The 27,755-nt window shown below is 39.1% G+C and overlaps 1 protein-coding gene across 3 annotated transcripts in view; it reads left to right on the top strand.

The window, feature by feature from the left end:
• The first annotated feature begins 268 nt into the window (after window positions 1–268).
• The window catches only part of LOC123594092 (nuclear RNA export factor 2-like), a 34,475-nt gene continuing 6,988 nt past the window's right edge, over window positions 269–27,755 (top strand). The window contains exons 1-11 of one of the 3 annotated variants that reach the window (XM_045470704.1): window positions 269–366; window positions 1,496–1,593; window positions 25,089–25,272; window positions 25,505–25,658; window positions 25,946–26,029; window positions 26,153–26,257; window positions 26,378–26,458; window positions 26,579–26,648; window positions 26,796–26,884; window positions 27,005–27,112; window positions 27,288–27,397. In XM_045470704.1, the coding sequence (XP_045326660.1) occupies window positions 1,524–1,593; window positions 25,089–25,272; window positions 25,505–25,658; window positions 25,946–26,029; window positions 26,153–26,257; window positions 26,378–26,458; window positions 26,579–26,648; window positions 26,796–26,884; window positions 27,005–27,112; window positions 27,288–27,397 (1,055 nt within the window). In that variant the 5' untranslated portion in view covers window positions 269–366; window positions 1,496–1,523. Of the gene's footprint in view, window positions 367–1,495; window positions 1,594–22,324; window positions 22,493–25,088; window positions 25,273–25,504; window positions 25,659–25,945; window positions 26,030–26,152; window positions 26,258–26,377; window positions 26,459–26,578; window positions 26,649–26,795; window positions 26,885–27,004; window positions 27,113–27,287; window positions 27,398–27,755 lie in introns of those variants that run through there. The other 2 variants (XM_045470706.1, XM_045470705.1) reach the window with 2 other exon arrangements.

Here is a 27,755-nt window from a genome sequence, read left to right as displayed (position 1 = left end):
CCCTGAGTAGCTAATGGCATGTGGAAGCCTAAGCTCTGGAAGTCATGTGGGTATCCTGCTTCTGATGGTCATATGGAATGCTATGGTCACACGTCAGGTTTAGTTGTCTCTATCACACAAGTTCATGGACTGCCAAACTCTTCAGATCTATGAGTCAGCAGCCATGTTGCTCCTACCATCACATGACAGGCAAACCCTTGCAGTCACGTGGACACTCCAGCTATCCAATCACTGTTGGTCACTTATATCCAATGGTTACGTGAGGCTCAGCGTTCTCAGTCACGCGAAAATCGAGGGCTCCTGAACCTGAGGTAGCTTAGATTTTTCCAACAAACGGACCCTGCCAGTCAAGGCCTTGGAAGTCAGGTAGACCCCAACAGCTGTGGGTTACAGGGATCCTGCGGTCATGTGATCCCCCTACGGTCGTGTGCGAGTGTCTGTCTGTGCTTTTAAGTGTGTGGAGAATCTCCTGAAGTGTTATTCAACTTAGCTTTCTGAGAAGTCAGACCTATACACGCAGAAGTCTTTTAAAATTGTGGTTTGCACCCTGACAAATGGGAAACTTTTCGGGAGACTCTGGTTCAGATCCCAGTGTTTCCACCAACTTGTATACCGTGCCGTGGCAAAAAGTACTCGGGTAGGTGGGGCAGCAGCAAGTACTAGATGTTTACTCAGAGAATTGAAACGAAAGGATGCGGCAGGGGTTCATGGACTGCTCTCAACGGCTAGTCTCTAGAAACGCGGTGGGACCTCCTTCACGTTCCTCTTTCCCACCCCCACACCAAAGCCATATTCTTGATTATCGCCCTGCATATTAACTGTGTGTGCAGTGTAATGGATTCATCTGCCATCATCTGACCATATTGTTATCAAGGACCCCGGAGACCTCCTAGATGCTAATTTGTATAGACAATTCCAAATCTGATTTTAATTTCTGTCTGTTACTTGATTCTCTAGAAAAGAGGGAAGGAGACTTCTTTTAAGAATTGGACATTTTTTGAATAAAAGTGTGAAAGATCAAGTATAATAAAAAATATTTTAAAGTGTGAAAGTAGCCACTATATGAAGTTTTAAAATATATTTCTTATATTATTTTGTAGTTCAGCAGTTTTTCAAAGTACATATTGGGCACATATATTTTTGTGCTAGAACTTTATAAATGGCTTAAACTAATCTAACCAGACACTATTAACTTCTGATATTCCTCCTGATTTTCTATCCATTGCTTGTTAGACTCCTTGAAAACCTTCTCCCTCCCTCGTTTTCTTCATGTGGAAACAGCAATTTATTTTAGAAAAGCATATTAAGTAAAATTACAGGTGAGACATTTCATAAAGACAATGTAGGTGTTAGTTAATGAGTTGAATTCAGCAAATAAAGGATTGCATTTACATTTATGGTGTTTTTAAGTATTGTTTGATAGATGGTTAAAGAATATCTTCACGTGTAATATTTTTATTATAGTATATCCACTTTACTTTTTCTCTCATTTCAGCACTTCCAAATTTGATCTACAAAACACTATGTCTGAAAGACAGGAACAGCAAAAATGTGTTCTTCCATTAAAGAAATGTGAGACATACAGAAATGAAGGTAAAAAGATTTTTATATTGTCATATTTTTAGGATAACTATGCTAATATGCAATTTGAATATCAAAGAGAGAGGTAGTGTTAGCCCATTCAGGCTGCTATAACAGAACATCATGGAGTTTACAAGTAGAAGGGTTGCAAAGTGAGCCAATTCATACTATATTTTACAGAACCAAATCTTTTTGCTATTGTAAATGATATATTCACAATGAAATATTATTTTCTGTTTGTTATAATTCTTTTGTGTATATTAGTATTACATCCAATAACATGGTTAATCTCTATTCTTATAATTTTCTGTAGATTCTCTTCAGTCTTTTATGAAGATGGTTTTGTTTCTTCACTATTATTTCAAATTATTTAATAATTATGTATACATGTGTGTATGTATTTATTTTGGTTACTGCACTCACTCACTGCCTAGGAGACTCAGTAAGATGTTGAACAGAACTGATTATATGAGTGGTCTTTGCCTCTTGATTTAATATGGAATGCTTTTAATGTTTCACTATCATGTATGGTGTTTGTTCTAGTTTAAAAAAAAAACCTTTTATTTGTTTAAAGAAATATCTCTCTATTCCTGGCTAGCTGAGAATTGTTGTTGCTTAATCTTGATTGGTTATTGGATTTTATGGCATGCCTTTTTTCCTGAAATCTTTGTGATGATTATCCTTTTCCTGCTCCTTTATCTTATTAATGTGTTGGATTATATTATGGATCTCCTAATGTTAATCTGACATTGCAAGCTTGGGGTAAACACAACTTTATAATGTTGTATTATCTGTTTTAGCCATTGCTGGATTTGGTTTGCTATTATTTCTAATTTTTTGCATTTCTATAGCTAATTAGGATTGAATAGTAATTTTGCCTTTTCGTGCATTTTTGTCAAGAATCTGCTTTCTATTAAAAAAGAATACCCTTTAGGGATGCCTGGGTGGCTCAGTCAGTTGTGTGTCTGACTTTGGCTCAGGTCATGATCTCCCATTCATGGATTTGAGCCCTGTGACGGGCTCTGTGCTGACAACTCAGAGCCTAGCGCCTGCTTTGGATTCTGTGTCTCCCTCTTTGTCTGCCCCTCCCCTGCTTGTCCTCTGTCTCTCTCTGTCTCTCAAAGAAATAAGATAAAACGTTAAAGAAATTTAAAAAAGAATACTCTTTATATTATTATTTTCTATTTCTTCAATTTAAAATAATATTTTATTACATGTGAAAATTATTTGAAATTCTACATGTCCATGGCATACATAAAGTTATATTAGAACACAGCTTTTGGAGAGTGTGATGCTAAGTGAAATAAGCCATACAGAGAAAGACAGATACCATATGGTTTCACTCTTATGTGGATCCTGAGAAACTTAACAGGAACCCATGGGGGAGGGGGAGGAAAAAAGGAAAAAAAAAAAAAAAGAGGTTAGAGTGGGAGAGAGCCAAAGCATAAGAGACTGTTAAAAACTGAGAACAAACTGAGGGTTGATGGGGGGTGGGAGGGAGGAGAGGGTGGGTGATGGGTATTGAGGAGGGCACCTTTTGGGATGAGCACTGGGTGTTGCATGGAAACCAATTTGACAATAAATTTCATATAATAAAAAAAATTAAAAAAATAAAAAAATAATAAAATAAAATAAAAAAAAGAACACAGCTTTTGGCCAACAGCAACAGATTTGACTAGCTCCATCAAAGAGTGAAAAGTCTGCAGAGCCTCAATATTTATGAACTGATCCTTTCCAGGAAAAGTTTCTTGAACTCTGGCTTAGAGCAAGTGTTCTTAAAGCTAGTGCACAGTAACTGGTAAGTGGTTGGAAGTGCCTTTGGCTAAGCCCAGGAAGATTGTAGGGTTTTTTTCTCAGGAATCCATTTGTTTATGGTGTGGCTTAGTTGTGGGAACTGATTTTTCAACCGTTGAAATATGTAAAAGCCATTATTAGCTTACAGGGCCCACAGAAACAGGCAACAGGATAGGTTTGGTCCATGGACCAATTTGCCAATTCCCTGCTCTATGTTAATGGAACCACTAGGTCTCCAAAACATCACTGAGTGAAAGATCAGCAAATGAGATGGAAGTCATTCTTAGGATCTTCTGGCAAGCCTAAACCAAAAAACTGATACTTTAACACAGTGGTTTTCAATCTTGGTTGCACACTGCAGTCATGTGGAGAGTTTTAAAAATGTAGTTGCCTAGTCTGATTCCAATTCTGCTTTAAGTGTTATAGGTGTAGCCTGGTGCTAGTAAGTTTTTTCAATCTCCCCTAGTGGCTTTAGCATGTGAACAAGGTTCAGAACTATCTGAATGATTTAAATGATGAGAGTGCAAGTATTTAAAAATATTTAATTTGAAAATATATACTTGTGGTTTTGGAACAATAATGTTACATTAATAAATACATATATCATGGAAACAGTAATAAATACATAGTTATGCTGGAGATATGAAGTAAAAATTCCCATGTAAGAAAGAGAGAAGAATCTCTTTTTTAAAAAAAGAAAGGAAATGGGAAAATACAGTGGGAAATCAGGGATCACCAGTGGTGGGTCAGGAAGGAAGCTAAACCAGTGGCAAGGCCAGAACAAGGTATAGGTGAAAGCCAAGCACCCACCAGCACAATGAAGAATGGCAGTGAAGCTTTCTTTGCAGGAGACAGTCACAATCCAAGGTAAAGGTGGAAGAGACAAATTCAGTAAATTAAATTATTTTCACTAAGGGAATAAAAAAAATAGAAAAGGCTGAACAGGACCTGAAGATAATATTTTTAGAGAGATAAAGGAGTGGTAAAGGAAGAAATTATATCATTATAAAATAATAGAAAACTGATCAAGAAAAATTGCTAGTTTAATATAAATGCTTTGACTTCTTCCTGATATCTCTTTAAAACAATATTAAAGGTAAACAGGTACATACAATGGGATATTACTCAGCAATTAAAAAGACAAAAACATGGGTGAATCTCAAAAACATTATGCTGACTTGAAGAAGCCAGAGACAAAGGCATACAGGATGTATGATTCCATTTATATAAGATTCTAGAGCAGGCAAAACTAATATATAGTGACAGAATGCAGGTCAAGGTTTACATGGAGCTAAGAGATGAAGAGACTAATTGGGAACCTCTTAAAGTGTGGAATATGCTTTATATCTTGATCAAGGTGGTGGCTAACTCTAATCGCTGATTTTTACATATAAGTAGTTTGGGATCAGGATAAATTGGGTGAATCATCCAAAGTGTTGCAGCTTATTAATCACAGAGAAGGAAGGGGGATCTGATTATAAATAATAAAATGTTTCTATTGTGCTGTGTAATGAGTCAACAGGAGTAGTGCTTCTCCCCAAGCACCTGACAAAACCCAAACCCAGCCTTATGTACAAGTATAGCGTGGACATGAAAGTATAAATATTCCACATTCCAACCACCCATTTATAAACACAGTTGACATTCTTATGTTCTTTCACCTTGACTTCTTTATGTTTTTATTTATAAATCAGAATATAAATTCCCACTAATATTTACTTCTGAGTAATATGATGTACATTTTTTTAATTTTGGTAAAAAAACACATAACATAAAATTTACCATCGTAACCATTTCTAAGTGTATAGTTCAGTACTGTTAAGTGTACTCACATTGTTGTGAAACCGATCTCCAGAACTTTTTCATCTTGCAAAACTGAAACTCTTTGCCCTCTTCCCCCAGCCCCTGGTAACTACCATTCTACTATCCATTTCTATGAATTTGACTAGATATCTCATAAGAGTGGAATCCTACAGTATTTGTCTTATTGTGACCATCTTATTTAATTTAGCATAATGTTGTGAAGTTTCATCCATCTTGTAGCATGTGACAGGATTTCCTTCCTTTTTAAGTCTGAATAATATTCTACTGTATGTATACAGCAGAATTTGTTTACAGCAGAATTTGTTTACCTATTGATCCATCAATGAACAGTTTACCATCTACTTCTTGGCTTTTTCTGAATAATGCTATGAACATGGGTGTGCAAATATCTCTTTGAGACTCTGCTTTCAATTCTGTGAATATATACACCCAGAATTGGGATTGCTGAGTCATATTGTAGTTCTATTTTTAATTTTTTGAGGAATCCCCATACTATTTTCCATACAGGCTGTACTGTTTTTGCACTCCCACCAGTAGTGCATAAGGGTTCCTATTTCTTCACATACTTTGCTAACACTTTATGTGTGTGTTTTTTTGTAGCCATCCTAATGGGTATGGGTGATATTTCACTGCGTTTATTATTTACATCCCTCTGCTGATTAATGATGTTTCCTTCTATTCCTAGTTTGTCAAATGTGTTTTTTTTTACTTTTTTAAACATTTTTTAAATGATTATTTATTTTTGAGAGAGAAAGAGAGACACAGAGTGTGAGCAGGGGAGGAGCAGAGAGGGAGGGAGACACAGAATCCGAAGCAGTCTCCAGGCTCCGAGATGTCAGCACAGAGCCTGATGCGGGGCTCGCACCCACCCACGAGCTGTGAGATCATGACCTGAGCCAAAGTCGGACGCCCAACCGACTGAGCCACCCAGGTGCCCCCCCCTTTTTTTTTACTTTTTTTTTTTTAACATTTATTCAGCTTTTGAGAGACAGAGCATGAACGGGGAAGGGGCAGAGAGAGAAGGAGACACAGAATCTGAAATAGGCTCCAGGCTCTGAGCTGTCAGCACAGAGTCTGATTCAGGGCTCAAACCCATGAACCACAAGATCATGACCTGAGCCAAAGTCAGATGCTAAACCGACTGAACCACCCAGGGACCCCAATGTATAAACCTTTTAATGTGCTGTTGAATTTGGTTTGTTCATATTTTTTGAAGATTTTGCACCAGTATTCACCAGGGGTTATTGGTCTATAGTTTTCTTATAGTGTCAGTCTGGCTTTATTATAAGGGTAATGCTGGTCTTACAGAGTACACTTAGAAGTGTTCCTTCATCAATATTTTTGAAAAGTTTAATTTGGCATTCATTCTTTAAATATTTGAGAGAATTCTCTAGTGAAGGCCTCTGGTCCTGGGCTTTACCTTATTGGGAATTTTTTGATAATTGAATCACTCTCTTTGCTCATTATTGATCTGTTCAGATTTTCTTTTTTTTAATTTAAATTCAAGTTAACATACAGTGTAGTACTGGTCCCAGGAGTAGAACCCAGTGATCCATCATTTCCTCCAACATCCAGTGCTCATCTCAAGTGGCGTCCTTAGTGCCCATCACCATTTAGCCCATCCTTCCACCCACCTCCCAAGCAAACTGCTTGTTTGTTCTCTGTATTTAAGAGTCTATTATGGTTTACTTTCCCCTCTGTTTTTATCTTATTTTTCCTTCCTTTCCCCTATGTTCATCTCTTGTTTCTTAAATTCCACAAATGAGTGAAACCATATGATATTTGTCTTTGTCTGGCTGATTATTTCACTTAGCATAATACACTCTATTTCCATCCATATTGCTGCAAATAGCAAGATTTCATTCTTTTTGATCGCCACTTAGTATTCCATTGTGTATATAGATATAGATACAGATATACATATAGATATAGATGATCGTTATGATTCAGTCTTGGTATTTTGTGTTTTTCTAGGGATACATTTCTTCTAAGCTTTCCAATTCACTCGCATGCAATTGTTCATAGTATATTGTTATAATTCTTTTCATTTCTGTAGTATCAGTTGTAACGTCCACCTTTCCTTTTTTTATTTTAGTTATTGGAATCTTTATTTTTTTAGTGAGTCTTATCTAAAGGTTTGTCAATTTTATCTTTTCAAAAAACAACTTAGTTTCATTGATTTTTTTCTATTGTTTTTCTCAAGAAAGGATCATGGTGAATAATTCTTTTAATGTACTGTTGAATTCAATTTGCTAGTATCTTGTTGAGAATTTTTGTTGCTATGTTGATCAGGGATATTGGCCTATAATTCTCCTTTTTAGTGGGGTCTTTGGTTTGAGAATCAAGGTAATGCTGGCTTCATAGAAAGTTTGGAAGCTTTCCTTCCATTTCTATTTTTTGGAACAGTTTGAGAACAATAGGTATTTAGTCTCCTTTAAATGTCTCGTGGAATTCCCCTGGGAAGCCATCTGGCCCAGGACTCTTGTTTGTTGGGAGATTTTTGATTACTGATTCAATTTCTTTGGTGGTTATGGACGTGTTCAAATTTTCTATTTCTTCCTGTTTGAGTTTTGGTAGTGTGTGAGTTTCTAGGACTCTGTCCATTTCTTCCGCATTGTCCAGTTTGTTGGCATATAATTCTTCATAGTATTCTCTTATAATTGTATTTCTGTAGTGTTGGTTGTGATCTCCCCTCTTTCATTTGTAACTTTATCTATCTGGGTTCTTTCTTTTCTTTTTGAGAAGTATGGCAAGAAGTTATCAATTTTTTTGTTTTCTTTTCTTTTATTATTTAAAAGAATAATACATTGAGTTTATTTTTTTGGTGTACAGTTCTACAAATTTTAACCCATGTGTAGATTTTATAACCATCTCCACTGGATACAAAACAATTCTGTCACTCCAAAAACCTCCCTCATGCTGTAAGTCTATAGTCATGCCGTCCCAAACCCCAATGCCTGGCAACCACTGATTCTTTATCATTATAATTTTCTTTGAGAATGTTATTTAAATGGAATTATATAGCATTTAACCTTTTGAGACTGGCTTCTTTCACTTAGCAAAACGCCTTTGAGATTTATACAAATTGTTACATGTATCAATAGTTTTTTCCCCCACTTATCATGTATTATATAAAGTAACCATAGTTTATCTATTTACTCATTGGAGGACATTTATGTTTTAGTGATTATGAGTAGCTCCTTTTAATTTGTACCTAAGTTTTTTTCTCTCTGAGGTAAACACTCAGGAGTGGGATTGCTGTGTCATATGGTAAGCGTATGTGTAACTTCCTAGGAAACTGCTAAACTGTTTTCCAGGGTGACTGTACCATTTTGCATTTCATGAACAGTGTAGGAGAGTTCTGGTTGCTCTGGAACTTCTGAGCACATGGTATTTTTTATTATCACCATTTTAATAGGTATATACAAATATCTCGTTGTGGGGATTTTTTAAATTTAAATTAAAGTTAGTTAACCTACAGTGTAGTCTTTGCTTCAGGAGTAGAACCCAGTGATTCATCTCTTATGTATCACACCCAGTGCTCATCCCAACAAGTGTCCTCTTAAGGCCCATCACTCATTAGCCTATCCCCCCCACCTGCCTCCCATCCAGCAACCTTCAGTTTGTTCTCTGTATTTAAGAGTCTCTTATGGTTTGCCTCCCCCTCTGTTTTTATCTTATTTTTCTTTCCCTTCCTCTATGTTCATCTATTCTGTTTCTTAAATTCCACATATGAATGAAAACATATATTTGTCTTTCTCTGACTGATTTATTTCACTTAGCATAATAATTCTGGTTTTCCATCCACATTGTTGCAAATGGCAATATTTGTTCTTTTTCATCAAGTAGTATTCCATTGTGTGTGATTATATATACATATAATCTCCACAGACATCCATGACATCCATGTCATCAGTTGATGGACATTTGGACTCTTTCCATAGTTTCCTATTTATTGTTGATAATGCTTCTATAAACATTGGGGTGCATGTGCTCCTATGAGTCAGCATTTTTGTATCCTTTAGATAAATACCTAGTCGAGCAATTGCTGGATTGTAAGGTAGCTCTATTTTTAATTTTTTGAGGAACCTCCATACTGTTTTCCACAGTGGCTGCACCAGTCTGTATTCCCACCAACAGTGCAAAAGTGTTCCCCTTTCTCTGCATCCACCAACATCTGTTGTTTCCTGAGTTGTTAATTTTAGCCATTCTGACAGATATGAGGTGGTATGTCATTGTGGTTTTGATTTGTATTTCCTTGATGATGAGTGATTTTGAGCATCTTTTCATGTGTCTGTTAAGCCATCTGGATGTCTTCTTTGGAAGAATGTTCATTTCTTCTGCCCATTTCTTCACTGGATTATTTGTTTTTTTGGGTTTATCAATTTTGTTTGTTTTTTCAAAAGACCAGCTTTTAGGTTCATTAATCTGTTCTACTGGGGTTTTTAATTTTGTTCTGGTATTGTTTATTTCTGCCATAATCTTTATTATTTCCCTTCTTCTGCTGGATTTGGGCTTTATTTGCTGGTCCTTTTCTAGCTCCTTTAGGGGTAAGGTTAGATTTTGTATTTGGGACCTTTCTTGCTTCTTGAGATAGGTCTGAATTGCAATGTACTTTCCTCTTAGGACTGCCTTTGCAACATCCTAAAGGGTTTGGACTGTCATGTTTTCATTTTCATTTGCTTCCATGCATTTTTTAATTTCTCCTTTAATTTTCTGGTTAATCCCTTCATTCTTCAGTAGGATGTTCTTTAACCTGCATGTATTTGAGGGCTTTCCAGATTTTTTCTTGTGGTTGACTTCAAGTTTCATACCGTTGTGATCTGAAAATGTGCATAGTATGATTTCAATTCTTTTATATTTATTGAGGGCTGTTTTGTGACTCAGTATGTGATCTATCTTGGAGAATGTTCCATGTGCACTCGAGAAGAATGTGTATTCTTCTGCTTTAGGATGAAAAGTTCTGAATATATCTGTCAAGTCCATCTGGTCCAGTGTATCATTCAGGGCCATTGTTTCTTTATTTATTTTCTGCTTAGATGATCTGTCCATTGTTGTAAGTGGAATATTAAAGTCACCTGCAATTGCCGTATTCTTATCAATAATATTGCTTATGTTTGTGATTGTTTTATATATTTGGGTGCTTTCAAATTGGATGCATAAACATTTATAATTGTTAGCTCTTCTTGATGGATAGACCCTGTAATTATGATATAATACCCTTCTTCATCTCTTGTTACAACATTTAGTTTAAAATCTAGTTTGTCTGATAAAAGTATGGCTATTCCAGCTTTCTTTTGACTTCCAGTAGCATACCCTAACTTTCAATCTGAAGGTGTCCTCAGGTCTTAAATGGGTGTCTTGTAGGCAGCAAATAAATAGATGGATCTTGGTTTTTATCCATCCTGATACCCTACATCTTTTGATTGGAGCATTTAGTACATTTACACTCAGCGTTATTATTGAAAGATATGGATTTAGTGGTATTGTGTTATCTGTACGTTTCATGCTTGTGGTGATGTCTCTGCTCCTTTGTAGTCTTTGCAACATTCCACTCACAGATACACCCTTAGGATCTCTTGTAGGTCTGGTTTAGTGGTGATGAACTCCTTCAGTTTTTATTTGTCTGAGAAAACTTTTATCTCTCCTTCTATTCTGAATAACAACCTTGCTGGATAAAGGATTCTTGGCTGCATATTTTTCCTATTCAGCACATTGAATATTTCTTGCCACTTCCTTCTGGCTTGCCAAGTTTCAGTAGATGGGTCTGCTACGACCCTTATGTGTCTACCCTTGTAGGTTAAGTCCCATTTGTCCCTAGCTGCTTTCAGAATTCTCTCTTTATCTTTGTATTTTGCCAGTTTCATTATGATATGTCATGCTGAAGATTGATTCCTGTTACATCGGAAGGGAGTTCTCTGTGCCTCCTGGATTTCCCTCTCTGTTTCCTTACCCAGATTGGGGAAGTTCTTAGCTATAATTTGCTGCTTTCTTTCTCTTCTTCTGGAACTCCTATGAGATGGATATTATTATGTTTCATTGAATCACTAAGTTCTCTAATTCTTCCCTCGTGGTCTGGAATTTTTTTATCTCTCTTTTTCTCAGCTCCATCTTTTTCCATAATTTTATCTTCTATTTCACTTAATTTCCCCTCTGCTTCTTCAATCGTCACTGTCACCACATCTAGTTTATTTTGTACCTCATTTACGGAATTTCTTAATTCATCATAACTATTGTTTAGTTCCTTGATATCTGCAGCAATAGATTCTCTGCTCTACTCTATGCTTTTTATCAAGCCCAGTGATTAATCTTATGACTATTTTTCTAAATTTTGATCAAATATATTGTTTATATCTGTTTTGAGAAATTCCTTAGCTGTCATTTCTTCCTGGAATTTCTTTTGAGGAGAATTTTTCCATTTCATCATCTTGGCTAGTTTTCTGTCCCTTATGTGTTTTAAAAGCTTGTTATGTGTCCTGCACCTGTGAGCACTACTGTATTAAAGAGAGATCATATGCTGTCCAGGGCCTGGCCCTTCAGGAGCTGTGTTTTGGAGTGTGTTGCATGCTGTCTGTTGTTGTGACTCTGATTGCTTTATCTCCCTACTCATAGTGATGTTTTGGACCCTCCACCAGGTGCTCTTTGATTTGTTCATTGAAGTATCCTTGGAAAAAATATTTTCTTACAAAAGAAAAAAGGTGGAGGCAGTGGTGGAAAAGACCATATCCCATACAAAGAGAGAAATGACAGAGGAAGGAAAAAGAAAAGAAAAGAAAAATGATCAGGCAGAGAAACTATACAGCTTAATCCAGAGAGAAAGAGGAAAATAAAGAAGGAGATAGAGAACAGGTATAAAGAGAATAGATTAAAAATGTCTGCTGAAACAAACCAACAGCTGGAATGACCCGACTAGAGAAGGGAAGAAATAAGAAGGAGAAAAGGAAGATATATATTAATATATACTTATATATATTAATATTAATATATATATAGTATATAAAATAAGAATTGCCCAAGAATTAAATCAGAAAATGTAAAACCGCTGGGTGCCTTGGAACCCGTGGTAGCACTGATCTGGAGGAGGGGTTGTCTGGATGGTCAGCATCAATCTCATTCATGTAGATACACAGTTACCAGGTGTGGAGGGGTGCGGTTTGGTGTAGGCAGGTCCTGCCTCCACTATGTACATGTTTTCCTTTCCCTGAAGCCCCACCTTGTTGGTGATGGGGAGAAAAATGGCAACAATCCAGTCTCTCCTCAGGGGCGAGAGCGGGCTCTTTTTTTTCCCCACCCACAGTCTCCAGTGCCTCCCTGGAGTTCATCTGGGATTCAAACCCAGATGTCTTAACAGGTTCCGCTCTGCACGCACCCGGTTCCAGGGAAGTGCCGCTAGCCCAGCTGATAAATGGCCTCTGGTTAGAGGGCCCAGGTAGGGTCCTTTGTCCTTTGAACCTGCATACCTTCTTCCCACAGCACTCAAGGGAGGGGATTGCTTTCTCCCACTGCGGACTGTGCCTCTGGACTAGTAACTGGGGCGAGGACTGGCTCCCCTCCTCCCCAGGTGCTCACACAGAACAGCTGTCCCCAGTCTGAAGAAAGCCCTGCAGTTAGAGATTGGATCTTTCTCTGTTTTTTTTTTCTGATCCCCTCTCCGTGGTTTTTCTCTTGTCCAAATACAGTCCTACACTTCCACACCCTTTCTCTTCCCTTTGTCTCTTCACAGAAGGGGATCCCTCCCCTCCATGCCTATGCAGCCCGTTTTATCTCTCCCTATTTGCAAACACCTATAGCCTGTCAGATTGTCCCCGTGGGTCCCTGGAGACATCTCTGTCACTCTTCAGCTGGACTCTTGGAATTCAAAGTCCTCTGGCCTTAACACTGCTGTGTTTGAGGGATGACTTCTCCGTCATGTTGGTGCATCTCCTACTCTGGCTTTCTTTTGACCTCCAGTTCTCCATCCCCTCTCTTGCAATCTGCAGGTATCATTAGGTCTAAAATGAGTCTCTTGTAGGCAGCAGATAGATGGGTCTTGTTTTCTTATCCATTCTGATACCCTATATCTTTTTTTTAATGTTTATTTATTCCCTGAGAGACAGAGAGCATTGAGCAAGGAAGAGGCAGAGAGAGGGAGACAGAATCCGAAGCAGGTTCCAGGCTCCAAGCTGTCAGCACAGAGCCCGACACAGAGCTCAAACCCACGAACTGCAAGATTATGACCTGAGCCAAAGTCAGACGCTCAACCAACTGAACCACCCAGGTGCCCCTACCCTATATCTTTTGATTGGAGCATTTAGTCCATTTACATTCAGAGTTATTATTAAAATATAGGAATTTAGTGCCATTGTGTTATCTCTAGTTGGCATTTCTGATGATGTTCTCTGATATTTTGTAGTCTTTGTTGCTTTGGTCTTCTTTTTTTCCCCACTCAGAGAGTCCCCCTTAGAATTTCTTTCAGGGCTGGTTTAGTGGTCACAAACTCCTATAGTTTTTGTTTGTCTGGGAAACTCTTTATCTCCACTTCTATTCTGAATGGCAGCTTTGCTGGATAAAGAATTCTTGGCTGCATATATTTCCCATTCAGCATGTTGAATATTTCCTACCACTCCTTTCTGGCCTGCCAAGTTTCAGTGGACAGGTCTGTGGCTAACCTTACGTATCTACTCTTGTAGACTTAGAACATTCTCTCCATAGCTGCTTTCAGAATTCTCTTTATCTTTGTATTTTGCAAGTGTCACTATTGTATGTTGTGGTGTTGACCTTTATTTGTTGATTTTAAAGGGAGATCTCTGTACCTCTTGTACTTGGAGGCCTGTGTCCCTCCCCAGACTAGGGAAGTTCTGAGCTATAATTTCTTTAAATAAACCTTCTGCCCCTTTTTCTCACTCTTCCTCTTCTGATACTGCTATGATATGGATATTGTTTCATTTCATGGAATCAGTTAGTTCTCTAAGTCTCCCCTCATGCTCTTGTAATTTCTTTTCTCTCTTGTTTCACCTTCATTATTTTCCATAATTTTATATTCTATTTCACCTATTCTCTCCTCTGCTTCTGCAATCCTCACTGTCACTGTATCCAGTTTATTTTGCATCTCACTTATATCATTTTTTAATTCATGCTGACTAGTTATTAGGTCTTTGATCTCTGCAGCAAGGGTTTCTCTGGTGTCTTCTATGCTTTTTTCAAGCCTAGCTAGTAGTCTTATGACTGCTGTTCTAAATTCTTGTTCAGATATATTTCTTATATCTGTTTTGAGCAAGTCCCTGGCTGTGAATTCTTCTTGACCTTTCTTTTGGGGATAATTCCTCTGTCTTGTCATTTTGGCTAAGTTTCCGTCTTTTCATATTTTAAAAACTTGTTATGTTTCCCGTACCTGAATGCACAACTATATTAAAAAATGGTCATATGTTCTCCAGGGCCTGGCATTTCAGGAACTGTTTCTTTTTTATGCTGTGTGCCCTCTGCTGTTGCATTTTGGTTGCTCTTTACCATGAGTCAGTTCTTTGCAGAGCTACTCCTTGCTTCCAGTGGTGGATTATTTGGCTAGTTAAATAACTAGGTGTGCTTTGATTCATTTGTTGATTTAAACCTGGAAAAAAAGGAGTCAGGAAGCCTGATTCCATAAAAAGAGAAAAATAAAGGGAACAAAAAAAAACAGATAATCAAAAAACTATAAGGCTGATTCCAAAGGAAAAAAAGGCAACAAAAAGCAAAAAAAAAAAAAAAAAAAGCAGAAAAGAAAGAAAAAGAAAAGAATAAAAAAAGCCTGGTCCAAAAACAAGAGAAAAGTAAATGACAAGGAAAAGAAGAAAAGAAAAGAAAAGAGAAGAAAAGAAAAGAAAAGAGAAGAGAAGAAAAGAAAAGAAAAGAAAAGAAAAGAAAAGAAAAGAAAAGAAAAGGAACTATGCACCTGATTCCAAAAGAAAAAAAAAGGATAAAAAGAAAAAAAAGAGTTGTCTGTTGGTGCCTGGGAGGTGCTGGCTGTGCTGGTCTAGAGGAGAGGCTAGCTGCATTGGCTCAGTCAGTCTTGCACCAATAAATAAGCAGTTGCCAGGCATGGAGAAGCAAAGTTTGTTGTAAGTGGGTTCCGCCTACATTAGAGGCTGCTGTGTTGCTCTCTGAAGTCCCACTGTGCTGGTATTGGGGGGAAAATGGTGCCACCCCAATCTCTCCCCTGACTGGGGATCTCAACCCTTGCTGTTCAGGCAGTCCTCACAGAATGGCAAGGACAGTTAGCTTGCCCTGCGCCACAACTCTCCTGTTCTTTTACTTTGGCACTCAGCCTGGATTCAAAATCCAAAGTCTTAAAGGACTCGGCATGGCATAGATCTGCTCCCCCCCCTGGAGTAGAGCCTCACCACCCTTCTGATGAAAGGCCTTTGGCACCTGCAGGCTCTTTTGTCCTTGAGAAGGCAATAAACCCCCTTCCAAAAAGTACTCTGGGAAGGGGACTGTTCTTTCCCAGTCCACCTGGAGATCTCTACACCATGCTATGCACTCCAGAGCCAGCTCCCTGCTCTCCAGGGGCATGCACCACAGCTCTGCTCTGGAGAAAGTCACATGCTTCCCAAACCTCATTGTTTGAGCTCCAGATGCTGTTTGCAAAAAAGAACTGGGACCCTCTGTACTTCAGTACTTCTTGCTCCCCATTTCATGGTCCCAGGAGGTTTTCCTGTTATGCTAACTCGATGCAGCACTATCTCAACACCTCCCTTCTTCTCTCCCTTTTGTCCCTCTACAGAAAGGGTTCCCTCCACTCCACAGCAGCACTGTTTTCCTCTCCCCCAATTTACATCCACATACCTCACACTTGCCAAGCTGTCTCCCTCCCACTGTAGAGATCCTTCTGCCACTCAATAGATCAATTTCCTGGGTGTTTCAAGTAATCTGACCTCAATACAGCTTTGTTTGAGGAAGGAGGCAAGTCTAGGGTCCCCCTACATCTCCACCATCTTAACTCCTCCTCCCTCTATTGTTTTTGTTTTCTCTATTTCATTATTACTTGCTTTTATTTAATTATTTACTTTTTTCTGCTAGTTTTGGGTTCAGCTTATCCTTTTTCTAATTTCTTGAACTATAAAAGTATGTTGTTGATTTGGGATCATTCATCTTTTTAATGTACACATTTAAAGCTATAAACTTTCCTTTTAGCACTGCTCATGCTACATCCCATAAGCTTTGAAATGTTGTATTTTCATTTTAATTTGTCTCAAAGTACTTTCTAATTTCCTTTGTGACTTCTTATTTGACCCATTGGTTATTTATGAATGTGTTAATTTCAATACAATCATGTATTTTCCAGTTCTCTTCATACTATTGATCTCTAGTTTCATTCCATTGTGTTTGAAAGAGATGCTTTGTATTATTTCAGTCTTCTTGAATTTGCTAAGACTTATTTTATGGCCTTACATGCAGTCTATCCTGGAGAATGTTCCATGTGCACTTGTGAAGAACGTATGCTGTTGGGGGAGCATTTTGTATACGTTTGACCCAATTAATCTATACTGTTGCTCAAGTCCTCTATTTCCTTATTGATCTTTTCTCTGACTGTTGTATCCATCATTGAAAGGTAGGTAGTAAGGTTTCCTACTATTGTGTTGCTATTTCCCTCTTCAATTCTATCAGTTTGCTTCATGTATTTAGAGAGTCTGTAGTTTAGTATTTATAACTGTTATAGTTTCTTGGTGAATTAATCCTTTTATTATTACATAATGTTTTCCTTATCTCTTCTGACAGTTTTTGACTTAATGTATATTTTTTCTGGTATTAGAATAGTCATTGCTGCCCTCTTTTTGTTACCATTTTCATGGAATATCTTTTTCCATCCTTTTGCTTTCAACTTATGTATGTCCTTAGATCCAAAGTGAGTCTCTTGTAGACACCATATAGTTGGATCATGTTTTTTTCAATCCATTCATCCTATCTGTGTCTTATGATTGGGGAAATAAATACATTTAAATTTAAAGTGATAACTGATGGGGAAGGGCTTACTACTGCCATTTTCTTCATTGTTTTCTGTATGCCTTGTAGCTTTTTTGTCCCTACTTTCATTTCTCACTGTCTTCCTCTGTATTTAATTGATGTTTTGTAGTGATATTCTTTGAGTACCTTCTCATTTGCTTTTGTGTATATTCTGTAGGTATTTTCCTTGTGGTTATCATTGTAATTACATAAGACATCTTAAAGTTATAGCATTTGTTTTGAGTTGGTAACAGTTTAACTTCAATTACATACAAAAATTTTACTGCTTTACACCTCCACCTTCCCTACTTTATGCTATTGAGATGGCACATCATATTTTTATATATTGTATATTAATTAACATAGATTTGTAGGTTTTTAAAAATATTTTTGTCATGTAAATTCTTATTGTCATGAAATACACCAAAGTTACAATAGTACAGGTTACTATATTTGTGCATGTATTAAACTTTACTGCAGAACATATTATTTTCATACAGCTTACTATTTTCTTTCTACTATTTTTTTTCATTTTAAATTGGACTCCCTTTAGCATTTCTTATACAGCAATTCTAGTGATAATGAACTCCCTCAGCTTTCATTTATCTGGAAAGTCTTAATTTCTCCTTCACTTGTGAAGGACAATTTTTCCAGGTACAGTATTCTTGGTTGACAGTTCCTTTCTTATTTACCTCAGTACTTATAATGTATCATCTCATTCCCTTCTAGCTTACAAAGTTTTGGCTGACAAATCAACTGATAATATTCTAAAAAGTTCACTTGCACATGATGAACTGCTTTTCTCTTGATGCTTACAAGATTCTCTCATTGTCTTTGACTTTAGACAATTTGATAATATATCTTAGTGTAATTCTTTTTTAATTCATCCTAATTTGAGTTTCTTCAGCTTCTTGAATCTCCATGTCCCTTTCTCTCCTCAGATTTGAGAAGTTTGGGGCCATTATTTTTGCAAGTGAGATCTCTGTCCCTTTCTTTTCTTTCTTGGATTCCCCTCCTACACATATTGCTCTTCTTTTTTTTTTTTTTCAAAGTTTATTTTTATTTTTGGGACAGAGAGAGACAGAGCATGAACGGGGGAGGGGCAGAGAGAGAGGGAGACACAGAATCAGAAACAGGCTCCAGGCTCTGAGCCATCAGCCCAGAGCCCGACGCGGGGCTCGAACTCACGGACCGCGAGATCGTGACCTGGCTGAAGTTGGACGCTTAACCGACTGCGCCACCCAGGCGCCCCCATATTGCTCTTCTTTATAATGTATCATAAGTCCCATGTGTTCTCCTTACTTTTCTTTATTCTTTTTTCTTCTTGCTATTCTGACTCACTGATTTCAAATGACCTGTCTTCATATTCACTAATTATCTCATCTGCCTGACCAATTCTACTGTTGAACTCCTCTTAAAAAGTTTTCAGTTGTTCTTCTATTTTTCAGCTTTAGAATTTCTGCTTTTTTAAGTTTTTATCACTTTATTGATGATCTCATTTTGTTCAGATGTTTTTTTCCTGTTTCATCAAATTGTCTATCTGTTTTCACTGTTAGTTCATTGAGGATCTTTCTTACAGTTATTTTATAAGTCTTTGTCAGACAGCTCATGGATCTGCTTTTTGTTTTAGAGTCAGTTTCTGGAGTTTTGTTCTTTTAATTGGGCCATGTTTCCCTGTTTCTTTGTAGGCCTTGTAATTTTTCCTGAGACTTGATCATTAGAAAAAACAACTATCTCTGCCAGTTGTTGTATACAGGCTTCATCCAGGGGATGACCTTCACTAAAGTCAACCTTGCTGAAAGTTCTAAGACCTTTCATAACTTTTCTGATCCTTTTACTCTCCCTATCATCTGCCTGTGAAACTGAACCTCTAACTTACTGCTCACCTCTGTTTTCAGCACTTTCTAAATTCTGATGCAAGTCAAGTAAGTTTTCTAATCTAAACAAAGCAGAAATTAGTCCTGGATCATCCCCCTAACAAGCCAGAATGTTGGATACATGGTCTACTTTTGTTTCCATACTAATGAAGGAAAGGGAATAAGGGGGAGTTTCTCCCAGTCGTTTCATGGTATATCACATAGGCAGATGGGCATGAACAGTACTGCAAAACAACATGAATTTTCCTACTCCTTTAGCAAAAATCCCTTCTTGGTTTTATAATGGCCTGAGTGCCGTATCTTCTCAGTTGATCTCCAGAGTTCTTGCAGAGGTATTCTGGTTCGTATATTGCTGTTAACTCAATGTCTATGTGGCAGAAGGAAGACCTGTAGCTTCCTGGTCAGCCATGTTTCTTACATCACTCTGTTATATACAGTTTTATATCCTGATATTTTTTCTTTCATATAGTGTCATATAAGGTTCCAGAAGTATTCTATCTTACTTACTTAGCTTAACACTTAAAGCTGAACCATTTTTTGAATAATAATACATTTTTAGCAAAAATGTAGCAACTGGGAATGTAAATCCCCCTTCAAAACTTTTTGTATGCCTGTTTCAGAGTCTAAGCTTTTTACTTTGGTTCTCTTAATCAGTATGTCAGATCATTTCTCACCAGGGCTATCCCGTTTTACTGTTGCTACTTGGTAAAATACATTAATAGATGGCACCACAATCTTTTCCCATACACCCTTCCATTTTCTTTCTCATTTCCCAGAAGACTAATAACAATAAATGCAAATAACACACATTCATCCTTTACTAAATAACAGATTTTGTACTAAGTAATGACATAGTAGTAACTAACTTACTTACCATGCTTATTGGGCCACAGGCATTTCTCCAGGTGTTTTATATGTATTTTCATATATTAACTCAATTGTCACAATTATCTTATGAGGCAAAACTGTGACTATTTTGAATGTAAGAGGAAAAAAAATAAGGTGAGTCACCATGAAGTCAAAGTTACTTTCCCTGGACCATAGAATTTAGCACCACAATTCAAATCTTGATTAATCTGACCTCAGATCCTATGCCCCAAACCAATAATGTGTGACTCCATGTTAGGGCTGAAATGAGCACTGGGACAGGACTCAAAAAGTCCAGTGGGCAATGATGGGTGTTGTGTCTGGGAACAACATGCCCTGAGCTCCAGCCTTCTGTCCAAGAGACTCATCACTGCATGCTGTTCCCCTGTACCATCTCTCCTTTCTCTGTCTGTGTGGGAACTATTTCTCTGTGTGGGAACTGTTTGGCTTGAAGATGAAGTAACAGACAAGTTATACATGGAGAGAAAGGAAGGTTTCCAGAGAGGTGCATATTGCCAGGATGAATTCAGGTCCTCAGAGCCTTTTTCCAGTTGTGTTTCATTTTCTTACCAATGATCACCCTCACCTTTCTGGCCCATACATCCATCCCTTGGCTTTTTTGCTCTGCATGTAGGGTATCCATGTCCCTTACTTCCCATCTGCCCTTGATTCCAGGGGCAATCATTTCTACCCCCTCTTCTGTCAATATCAACCACTCTCTGGTCCCATTGTTTTTCTGTGTCAAAGAGCCTGTAAAGCACAGCCATATAATTATAAGCATATATTCCAGCAGAGAATATTTTGTATGATAAAGTTTAAAAGTGAAATGTCTGGGTCAAAGTGTAAGAATGACTTTTGAATGGTTGAGCATACTCTAGGAAATCAGACTCTCCTGCACTATTAGTGGAGAAGTATATTGGTGTAAATATCTGTAAGAAATTGTCTCTTATAATTTAAGATATTTATGTGCTTCTTCTAGGAAGCTGTAGAACATGGACTCAAATCTTGGAACCACCCTAAATCCCAAACCATGCTACACTGGGTTATTTGGCCTCCACCATTAGGAATACCTTGTATACAGAAATCTAAGACTTTAAATTTGAAAATCAATTCAAATGTTAAAATGACAAGATTTAAAAAAAAACAAGAAGGAAAAATTGGTCATATATAATGCATAATACATGAAAAGAAAATGTACATTAGGGTCCAGTTTTCTGTGGCAATGCATTTTCCAACATGATATGAAATATATGTATGTGTAATCTAATTATGCAAATTTAAAACAGATAATATTAACACATGCCCATGTACACGCGTGCACACACACACATTCTTACTTTTCTCTGAGACAAGGACGATAATGGTACCAAAAGGCTTAACACACACAGACATGCATGTAGGTCCAGAACAATCATACTACACATACCACATACTCAGGAAGCTATCTGTGCTGGATTTAAGGGAAACGTCTCCTCATTTCTGTCACCAGTTACAAAACCCTCCCTTCCTAAGAAAATCAGTAGTTTTAGCATTAATCAAGAGGGGGGTAATTAGCTCTATTTCTAACTGTACACTAATGAAAAAATACTAATTCTGCATAAGAAAAGTTCAAAAGATGTTAGTTATACAAACAGGTTATGAAACAGTTCTGCAGCCCATTTTTTATGGAATAAATAGATGTGGGTAGAAATGGTTGAGATGTATGGATTCTCCAAAGTGGCTTTCTTGATCCCAAATCTACATTGTTGTCTACATTCATTTAACAAATACTAATTAAGCCCCATTATATACCAGACACTGACAGCTCAAAGTGACTTCTAATCTCTAAAAACTGTGATCTAAAAAAGATTTGTCCATTTAGTTCAAGACAGATATCTCCACTTGTTCCAAGGCACCTGGACACTCCCCCTCCCAACCCCCAAGCAAGAGTTACTAGATCCTATTCACAAAACATCATCCCTTGTCTGCTCAAAGAAATCTATCCTTGAGGCCCAAAAGTTCACCATTAAATTAGAACCAGCATAGTAGCTAGAGGAATACTTAGGATGCCGACCAAATACTTAGGAGGCAGACCAAAATGTGAGGATACAATCTCTGTTCTGACACTAACTTGACTGAGAAATCCTGGGAAATGGACTTAACCCCTGTGAGCCTAACATTTGTGGTCTGAGAAGGAATTGTAGATACAGTCATCATGGGGTTTCTGTGAGGAGGTCAAAGAAATCTAATGAGTCTGCCCAACACTGAGCAAATGTTGGCTGCCTCAGGGCAAGTTTTGATTTACTTCTCATCCTGTTCTTTACATACTATAGCAGGGATGCCATTGCCATGTGCTCAGAGGCCTAGCAATGATGTAGGCAGAATTCCAAACTGACCCAGGAAGTAGCCATGTGAATACATATGATGTCATAAATGATACTCGCGACCATTTCTCCATGGGAGGGAGGATCAGTTGGTGCTTGGTGGAGCTTGAGGGGTAACTCAGGCAGCCTGGGTGAGAGATACCAGGTGATTTGTGATACTCCTGTTATTGCCTTTGATTCTCACAGAGCGACGGCAAGACAGGGATCGTGTTGAGATGGAAACCTTCAGTAAGTGGATATGCGCGTGCACACACGTGTGTGTACACGTGGTCCCTCTGGCTTTTTAATCACGTGCCCACTCTCCTGTGAGATTCCCAAAACAAGGCTATGCCAGAGATTGCTCTGGTATGAATCACCTTGATAAGGGAGGCCTCTGTCCCTGTTTAGGCACCCAACTTAACTGGTCAGTCTGGGGATTGCTGTAGCTGTCAGCTAGCTCACTTTTACACTTTCCCATTGTCGATGTTATTTCTGAAGTAATGTCACTTCTCAAAAATGACTCTGATGCCCCCATACACCATACGTTGACCACAGGCCCTTATTCCTCCTTTTAATATTTAAATTTTTCCTTTAATTGGTGGATTTTCAGGAAAACCGGTTGGTTTCCTGCCATTCTCCAAGTGTCATTAATAAGGTTCCTCTTTGTTGTTGTTATTGTTTAGTATCATTATGAACTCATGGTCTTTTAACATGTTGATGACATCAAACCATTGTTACATTGTTTTGAGCAGAGGAGTCAAATGATTTGACTTATGCTCTGCTGCTGGTGACCTGGACCTGGAAGGCAGTATAATCCAGGAGACAGATAGATGTTGGTGTCTTGGCCAGGGTGGTGGTAATAATGGTGGTGGTAAGAAGTGGCTAGATTCTGGATGTACTGGAGAGAGGGGGTGAAAGAATTTCCTGATCTCTTAGATATGGAGTGTGAGAGAGAGAGCACTCCAGGTTGCTTTCAAGTTTTGAGGACTGAGCCATTGGCATTTCTGGGTCAAATGCTCTATCCATGTTTAATTCCACTTCCAGTGCCACACAGGAAAAGTCCCAAAGGTTGTGAGTAGCAGGATTGTCTTGACAGCAAGGCCACAGAGTGAAAGCAATGACTTCCCAGAGGAGTAAATCTGAGGCCTGGTCGTAATCACTACATCAGGGAGCAATCAGCAGTGAACAGATTTTTACTCATAATCGTGCCCTGAGACAGCATGGAGTAATTGAGGTACAAAATGTACAACACACAAACCAAGAGAGCCTTAAATATTAGAATCCAAAAGGAAGCTGGTTTCTACCAGTCTGGTTACCTTAATCCTCCCCCTACTGCCCACCCAAACCACTAGTATTATTATCTGCTGGTACAGTGTTTGAGTTTAACATGGTACAAGTAAAATACCCTTAGTGAATCCACTGTGGGAGAGGGAATTGGGACTGATATTTCTGTAGATGCCAGAAAACTCCCAAATCTATAATTTACGTGGTGAATGATATATGTTGGCAGGGAGTATTTGTGGGGGAAGGGGTGAACATCAATACAACAACTAGGGGTGAATACAAGGTGAAATACCACCAAGACATGGTCTAAGTATACCTGTGGCTACAATGTCCGATAAAGTAGGCATCAGAGCAAAGAAAATTGATAAGAGACAGAAAGAGGCTTCACATAATGATAAAAGGATCAATCCACTGGGGAGTCATCATGATCCTAAAAGTGTACGAACCAAACAACAGAGCCTCAAAGTACATGAAGCAAAGCCTGATAAAGCTGAAAGAAGAAATAACCACATACATAATTATAGTTGGGGCCTCAACACCCGCCACTCAGCAAGGTATAAAATTACTAGAGACAAAACCAGCAAGGATATAGGACATCTGAATAACATAATAAATTAACAGGATCTATATGACATAAATAGAGCACTCCACCCAATGACAGCAGAGTGCATTTTCCCCCCAATGTCGATGTAACATTCATCAATCTAGATCATCTCCTAGACCATCAAACAAACCTCCACAAATTTTATAAGAATTGAAATCACACAGAATACATTATCTGACTATAATGGACCTAAATTAGAAATCAATAATAGAAAAAAAAAGAATCCCTACACACTTGGAAATGGTAGTTGACTTATTATTCCACATTATCATTCAGATACTTGTTATAGAGGAGCTGAGTTTAGAAAGAGTTGTCTTCTCAGCTGAAAGGCATTTCATGCTGGGCAAAAAGAAAGCTCACTCTGGATGTTTCAAACTGAATATTGTTGACAGCAAGCTGGAGGGAGAGGGACAACTTAGGAGGCTGTTTACATCAGTCTTTCTTGACGTTAAAGTTTGTACTACACCAGCAAAGGAAACAGCTTGCTGATTGTTAGCGGAATCAGTTTGGTGGCTGATTATATTTGGGAAGCATGAGAGAGATTGCCTCTGTGGTATTGGTGTGGTTGTTAAGCCTGAGAGAAGGCACAATTCAGATGCCTTCCTGGTGTATGGCTGGTTTGCAATCTAACCCATGGATCACACATTGTTTTTATTTGTTTGTTTTTATAAATCCTGTTTCATTCTTTAAAGGGTTCAATATAGTTTCCTCTTCCCCTGCTCCTACTCAGTCACCTCCTTCTCCTCCCCCAAGATTCCTCCCCTGATAGTGCCATCTGTAAAATAAGGTTCTCCTGTCTGGACAAACAGAGGAGTTTCTTTTCTGGGGGTTGTGGGATTGGACCCTTAGGGCAGGTTGGCATTTTGCTTGCCCTACTATGGTGTGAGCCTAAGACATAGTACATGGTAAGTGGACCACTGGTGTATCTTCAAACTTGTATTTCTGTCCCCCTTTTAGAATCCAACGATGGTGGTAACTCACCTCAAGGAAGACAGAGAGTTTGGAGTTCTTTGCGAGGTAATTTTGGCAAGAGTAACCCCCAATATGAACATGGTGGATATGAGCCTCAGCTTTCACACCACCAGGAGGATGATGGAAATGTGATGATGAGGAATGTCCAGGAGTACCCCCAAGTAAGACAGTAAGTGACCATATAGCCTGGTTTGCATGTAGCAACCCCTGGGATTATGCAACTCTTTCACTCTACTTGCTCTTCTTTTCCTTCTCTCACTGGAAAATTGAAGAATGCTCAAAGTGGAATAATGGTTGAGCAATCCTACTTGTAATCCTGGTGGCAGAGAGGTAAGGGTGTATAAATGAAGACTTTCTTAGCATTTATGGCCACCATTCTCCTCTCCACTTCCCTTCTGCAGCACTTTCTATAGCAACCAACAGAACAAGAGGAGAGTGAAATGGCATAATGAAGGCCATATCCATGTTACTGTGTGGAGAGATAGAAAACCTCTGAAGAGAGAAATGAGGGAGAACACACAAGATGGAACCCCAGGGAGCTGGTTCAAGATCACCGTGAGTGTCCTGGCAAGATCTTCATTAGAATATGCTGGAACTTTATCAAAGGAATACCACTTTAAACAACTTTACATCGATTATTTGTAGGAGAGTTTTCCAATGGAGAGAAAGAGGGTTTAGAAAATCCGTATTTTGCACAAAAATAAGAAATAATGCTGGTAGTCCCTTCTTTAGAAGCCCTGTACAGCTCAGTAGAGAGTTGGAAAAGAACACCGTTGGGTCTGTTTTCCAGCTTTAATTCCAGGTTGTCTCTCCTCACTCCCATCCCTTCTTTTCATCTCTAGATTCCCTATGGGGGAAAGTATGACAAGACATGGCTAGTGAATTCAATCCAGAGCCATTGCAGTGTCCCCTTCACTCCAGTGGATGTAAGGGAGGATGGTGAAGCCAGATGAGTGGACAAAGGGAAGTGGGGGGGGGGGGACTGGGAGGAGCCCACTGAGCAGGAAGACTCTATCCTTCAAAATTATTGTTGCCTCCCTCTCCTGTAGTTTCACTACGTGAAAAACCAGGCTCGGTTCTTTGTCCAGGATGCCAGCATTGCCTCTGCATTGAAAGATGTCAGCTACAAGATATGTGATGAGGAGAGCCAAAAGGTATGTGTTGAGGGCATTACCTGTACCTAGTCCCCGGGGTGGGAGGAAAGGCCAGGGGCTGGTGGTCTTCTTTGGAAGCAGAGTTATTGGTGCTTACCCGAGCACCTCACCTTCCTGCAGATATCGATCTTTGTCAATCCCTCTAATGTACCCTACTCTGTGCGGTATAAGTTGAAGCCAGAAGAAATGAAGCAGCTAAAGGTAATGCAGACTCAAGGCCCGTTGCATGCCCACACCCAGACCCACCTCCTCTTCCTCCAGCCCCCAATTTCCCTATCCCTACCAGAGCCTCAGAGTGGCTTTCTCTGCCTTTCTCTGCAGCTGACCATGCACAAACGCTATGATGTCTCCCATGAAGCTCTTGACCTCCAGAGTCTCCGCTTTGACCCAGGTACAGTTGATAGCAGTAATGCTAGGGCAGGTGAGGGCACAGGGATCTGCCTGGGAGGGAGACTGAGGGATGGTAACGTGGGGAGGGGTTGATGCTGGCCCTGGACCCCTCTCAGCCTTCTGTTTGCCTCCTCTTGGCTTCCTGAAGACTTGGTGGGCCATGATATTGATATAATCCTGAATCGAAGAAACTGCATGGCTGCCACCCTGCAGATCATTGAAGAGAATTTCCCTGAGGTAAGGCCTTAGTCCCAGTGCTGTTATCAATAGTAGGGGGTGGAACTCATGAGGTGGAGGACAGATTTGTCTCTGAGGCCCTAGATAGTAACTGTCACTCTAACTCTTCTTCACCAAAAGCTGTTGTCCTTGAACTTGAGCAACAACAAACTGTACCAGCTGGATGGCCTGTCTGACATTATACAGATGGTCCCCACAGTCAAGATCCTGAACCTCTCCAAAAATGAGGTGGGAAGAGGGAGCCAGATCAAAGTTGGGGGTGACGGTGGGTGGTAGTGTTCATCCGAGTGATGACAGTAGGCAAGAGAAGGTACCTATGTAGAAGGGTGGGGGCTGGGGGTGCAAGGGCCCGCGTGTCTCTTTCCCTGGGACTCCTTCCCAGCTTCCTCCCCATATTTCTCAGCTGACCTTGGTGTGGGAGTTAAACAAGATGAAAGGGCTGAAGCTTGAAGAGCTTTGGCTAGAAGGGAACCCTTTGTGCGACACCTTCCCAGACCAGTCCACCTACATAAGGTCAGTGTGAATCTCTGTCACCCTTCTTGGATAACTTCACCCATGGGGTCCTGAACTATCCCTGACAGTGCCCCTCTGCTGGTGGTGGCATCCTTAGTCCTCTGGGAGTATCACAAGCCTTGCCTTCTCTGTTTGTGTCCCTCACCTTCACTTAAAGATCTTTTATCCCTCTGACCTGCTCACCTCTTTACATGCTCTGGCATCTGTTTCTGACTTTGCACTTAGCTTTCTCTGATACCCACCTATGATGTGCTCCAAGAAGCAGGTCTCCCCCTCCTCACCAGGACCAGGGGTAAGCAGCCTTGAAACAGATGCTGGTGACCTGGACCAAGTAGGGTCCTCCAGCCCTGAGCCTCAT

This window comes from Leopardus geoffroyi, chromosome X, assembly GCF_018350155.1.
Source record: "Leopardus geoffroyi isolate Oge1 chromosome X, O.geoffroyi_Oge1_pat1.0, whole genome shotgun sequence".
Classification (NCBI taxonomy): Eukaryota; Metazoa; Chordata; class Mammalia; order Carnivora; family Felidae; genus Leopardus; species Leopardus geoffroyi.
The sequence above is the reverse complement of the archived record's forward strand: the minus strand, read 5'-3'. Positions and strand labels throughout refer to the sequence as shown.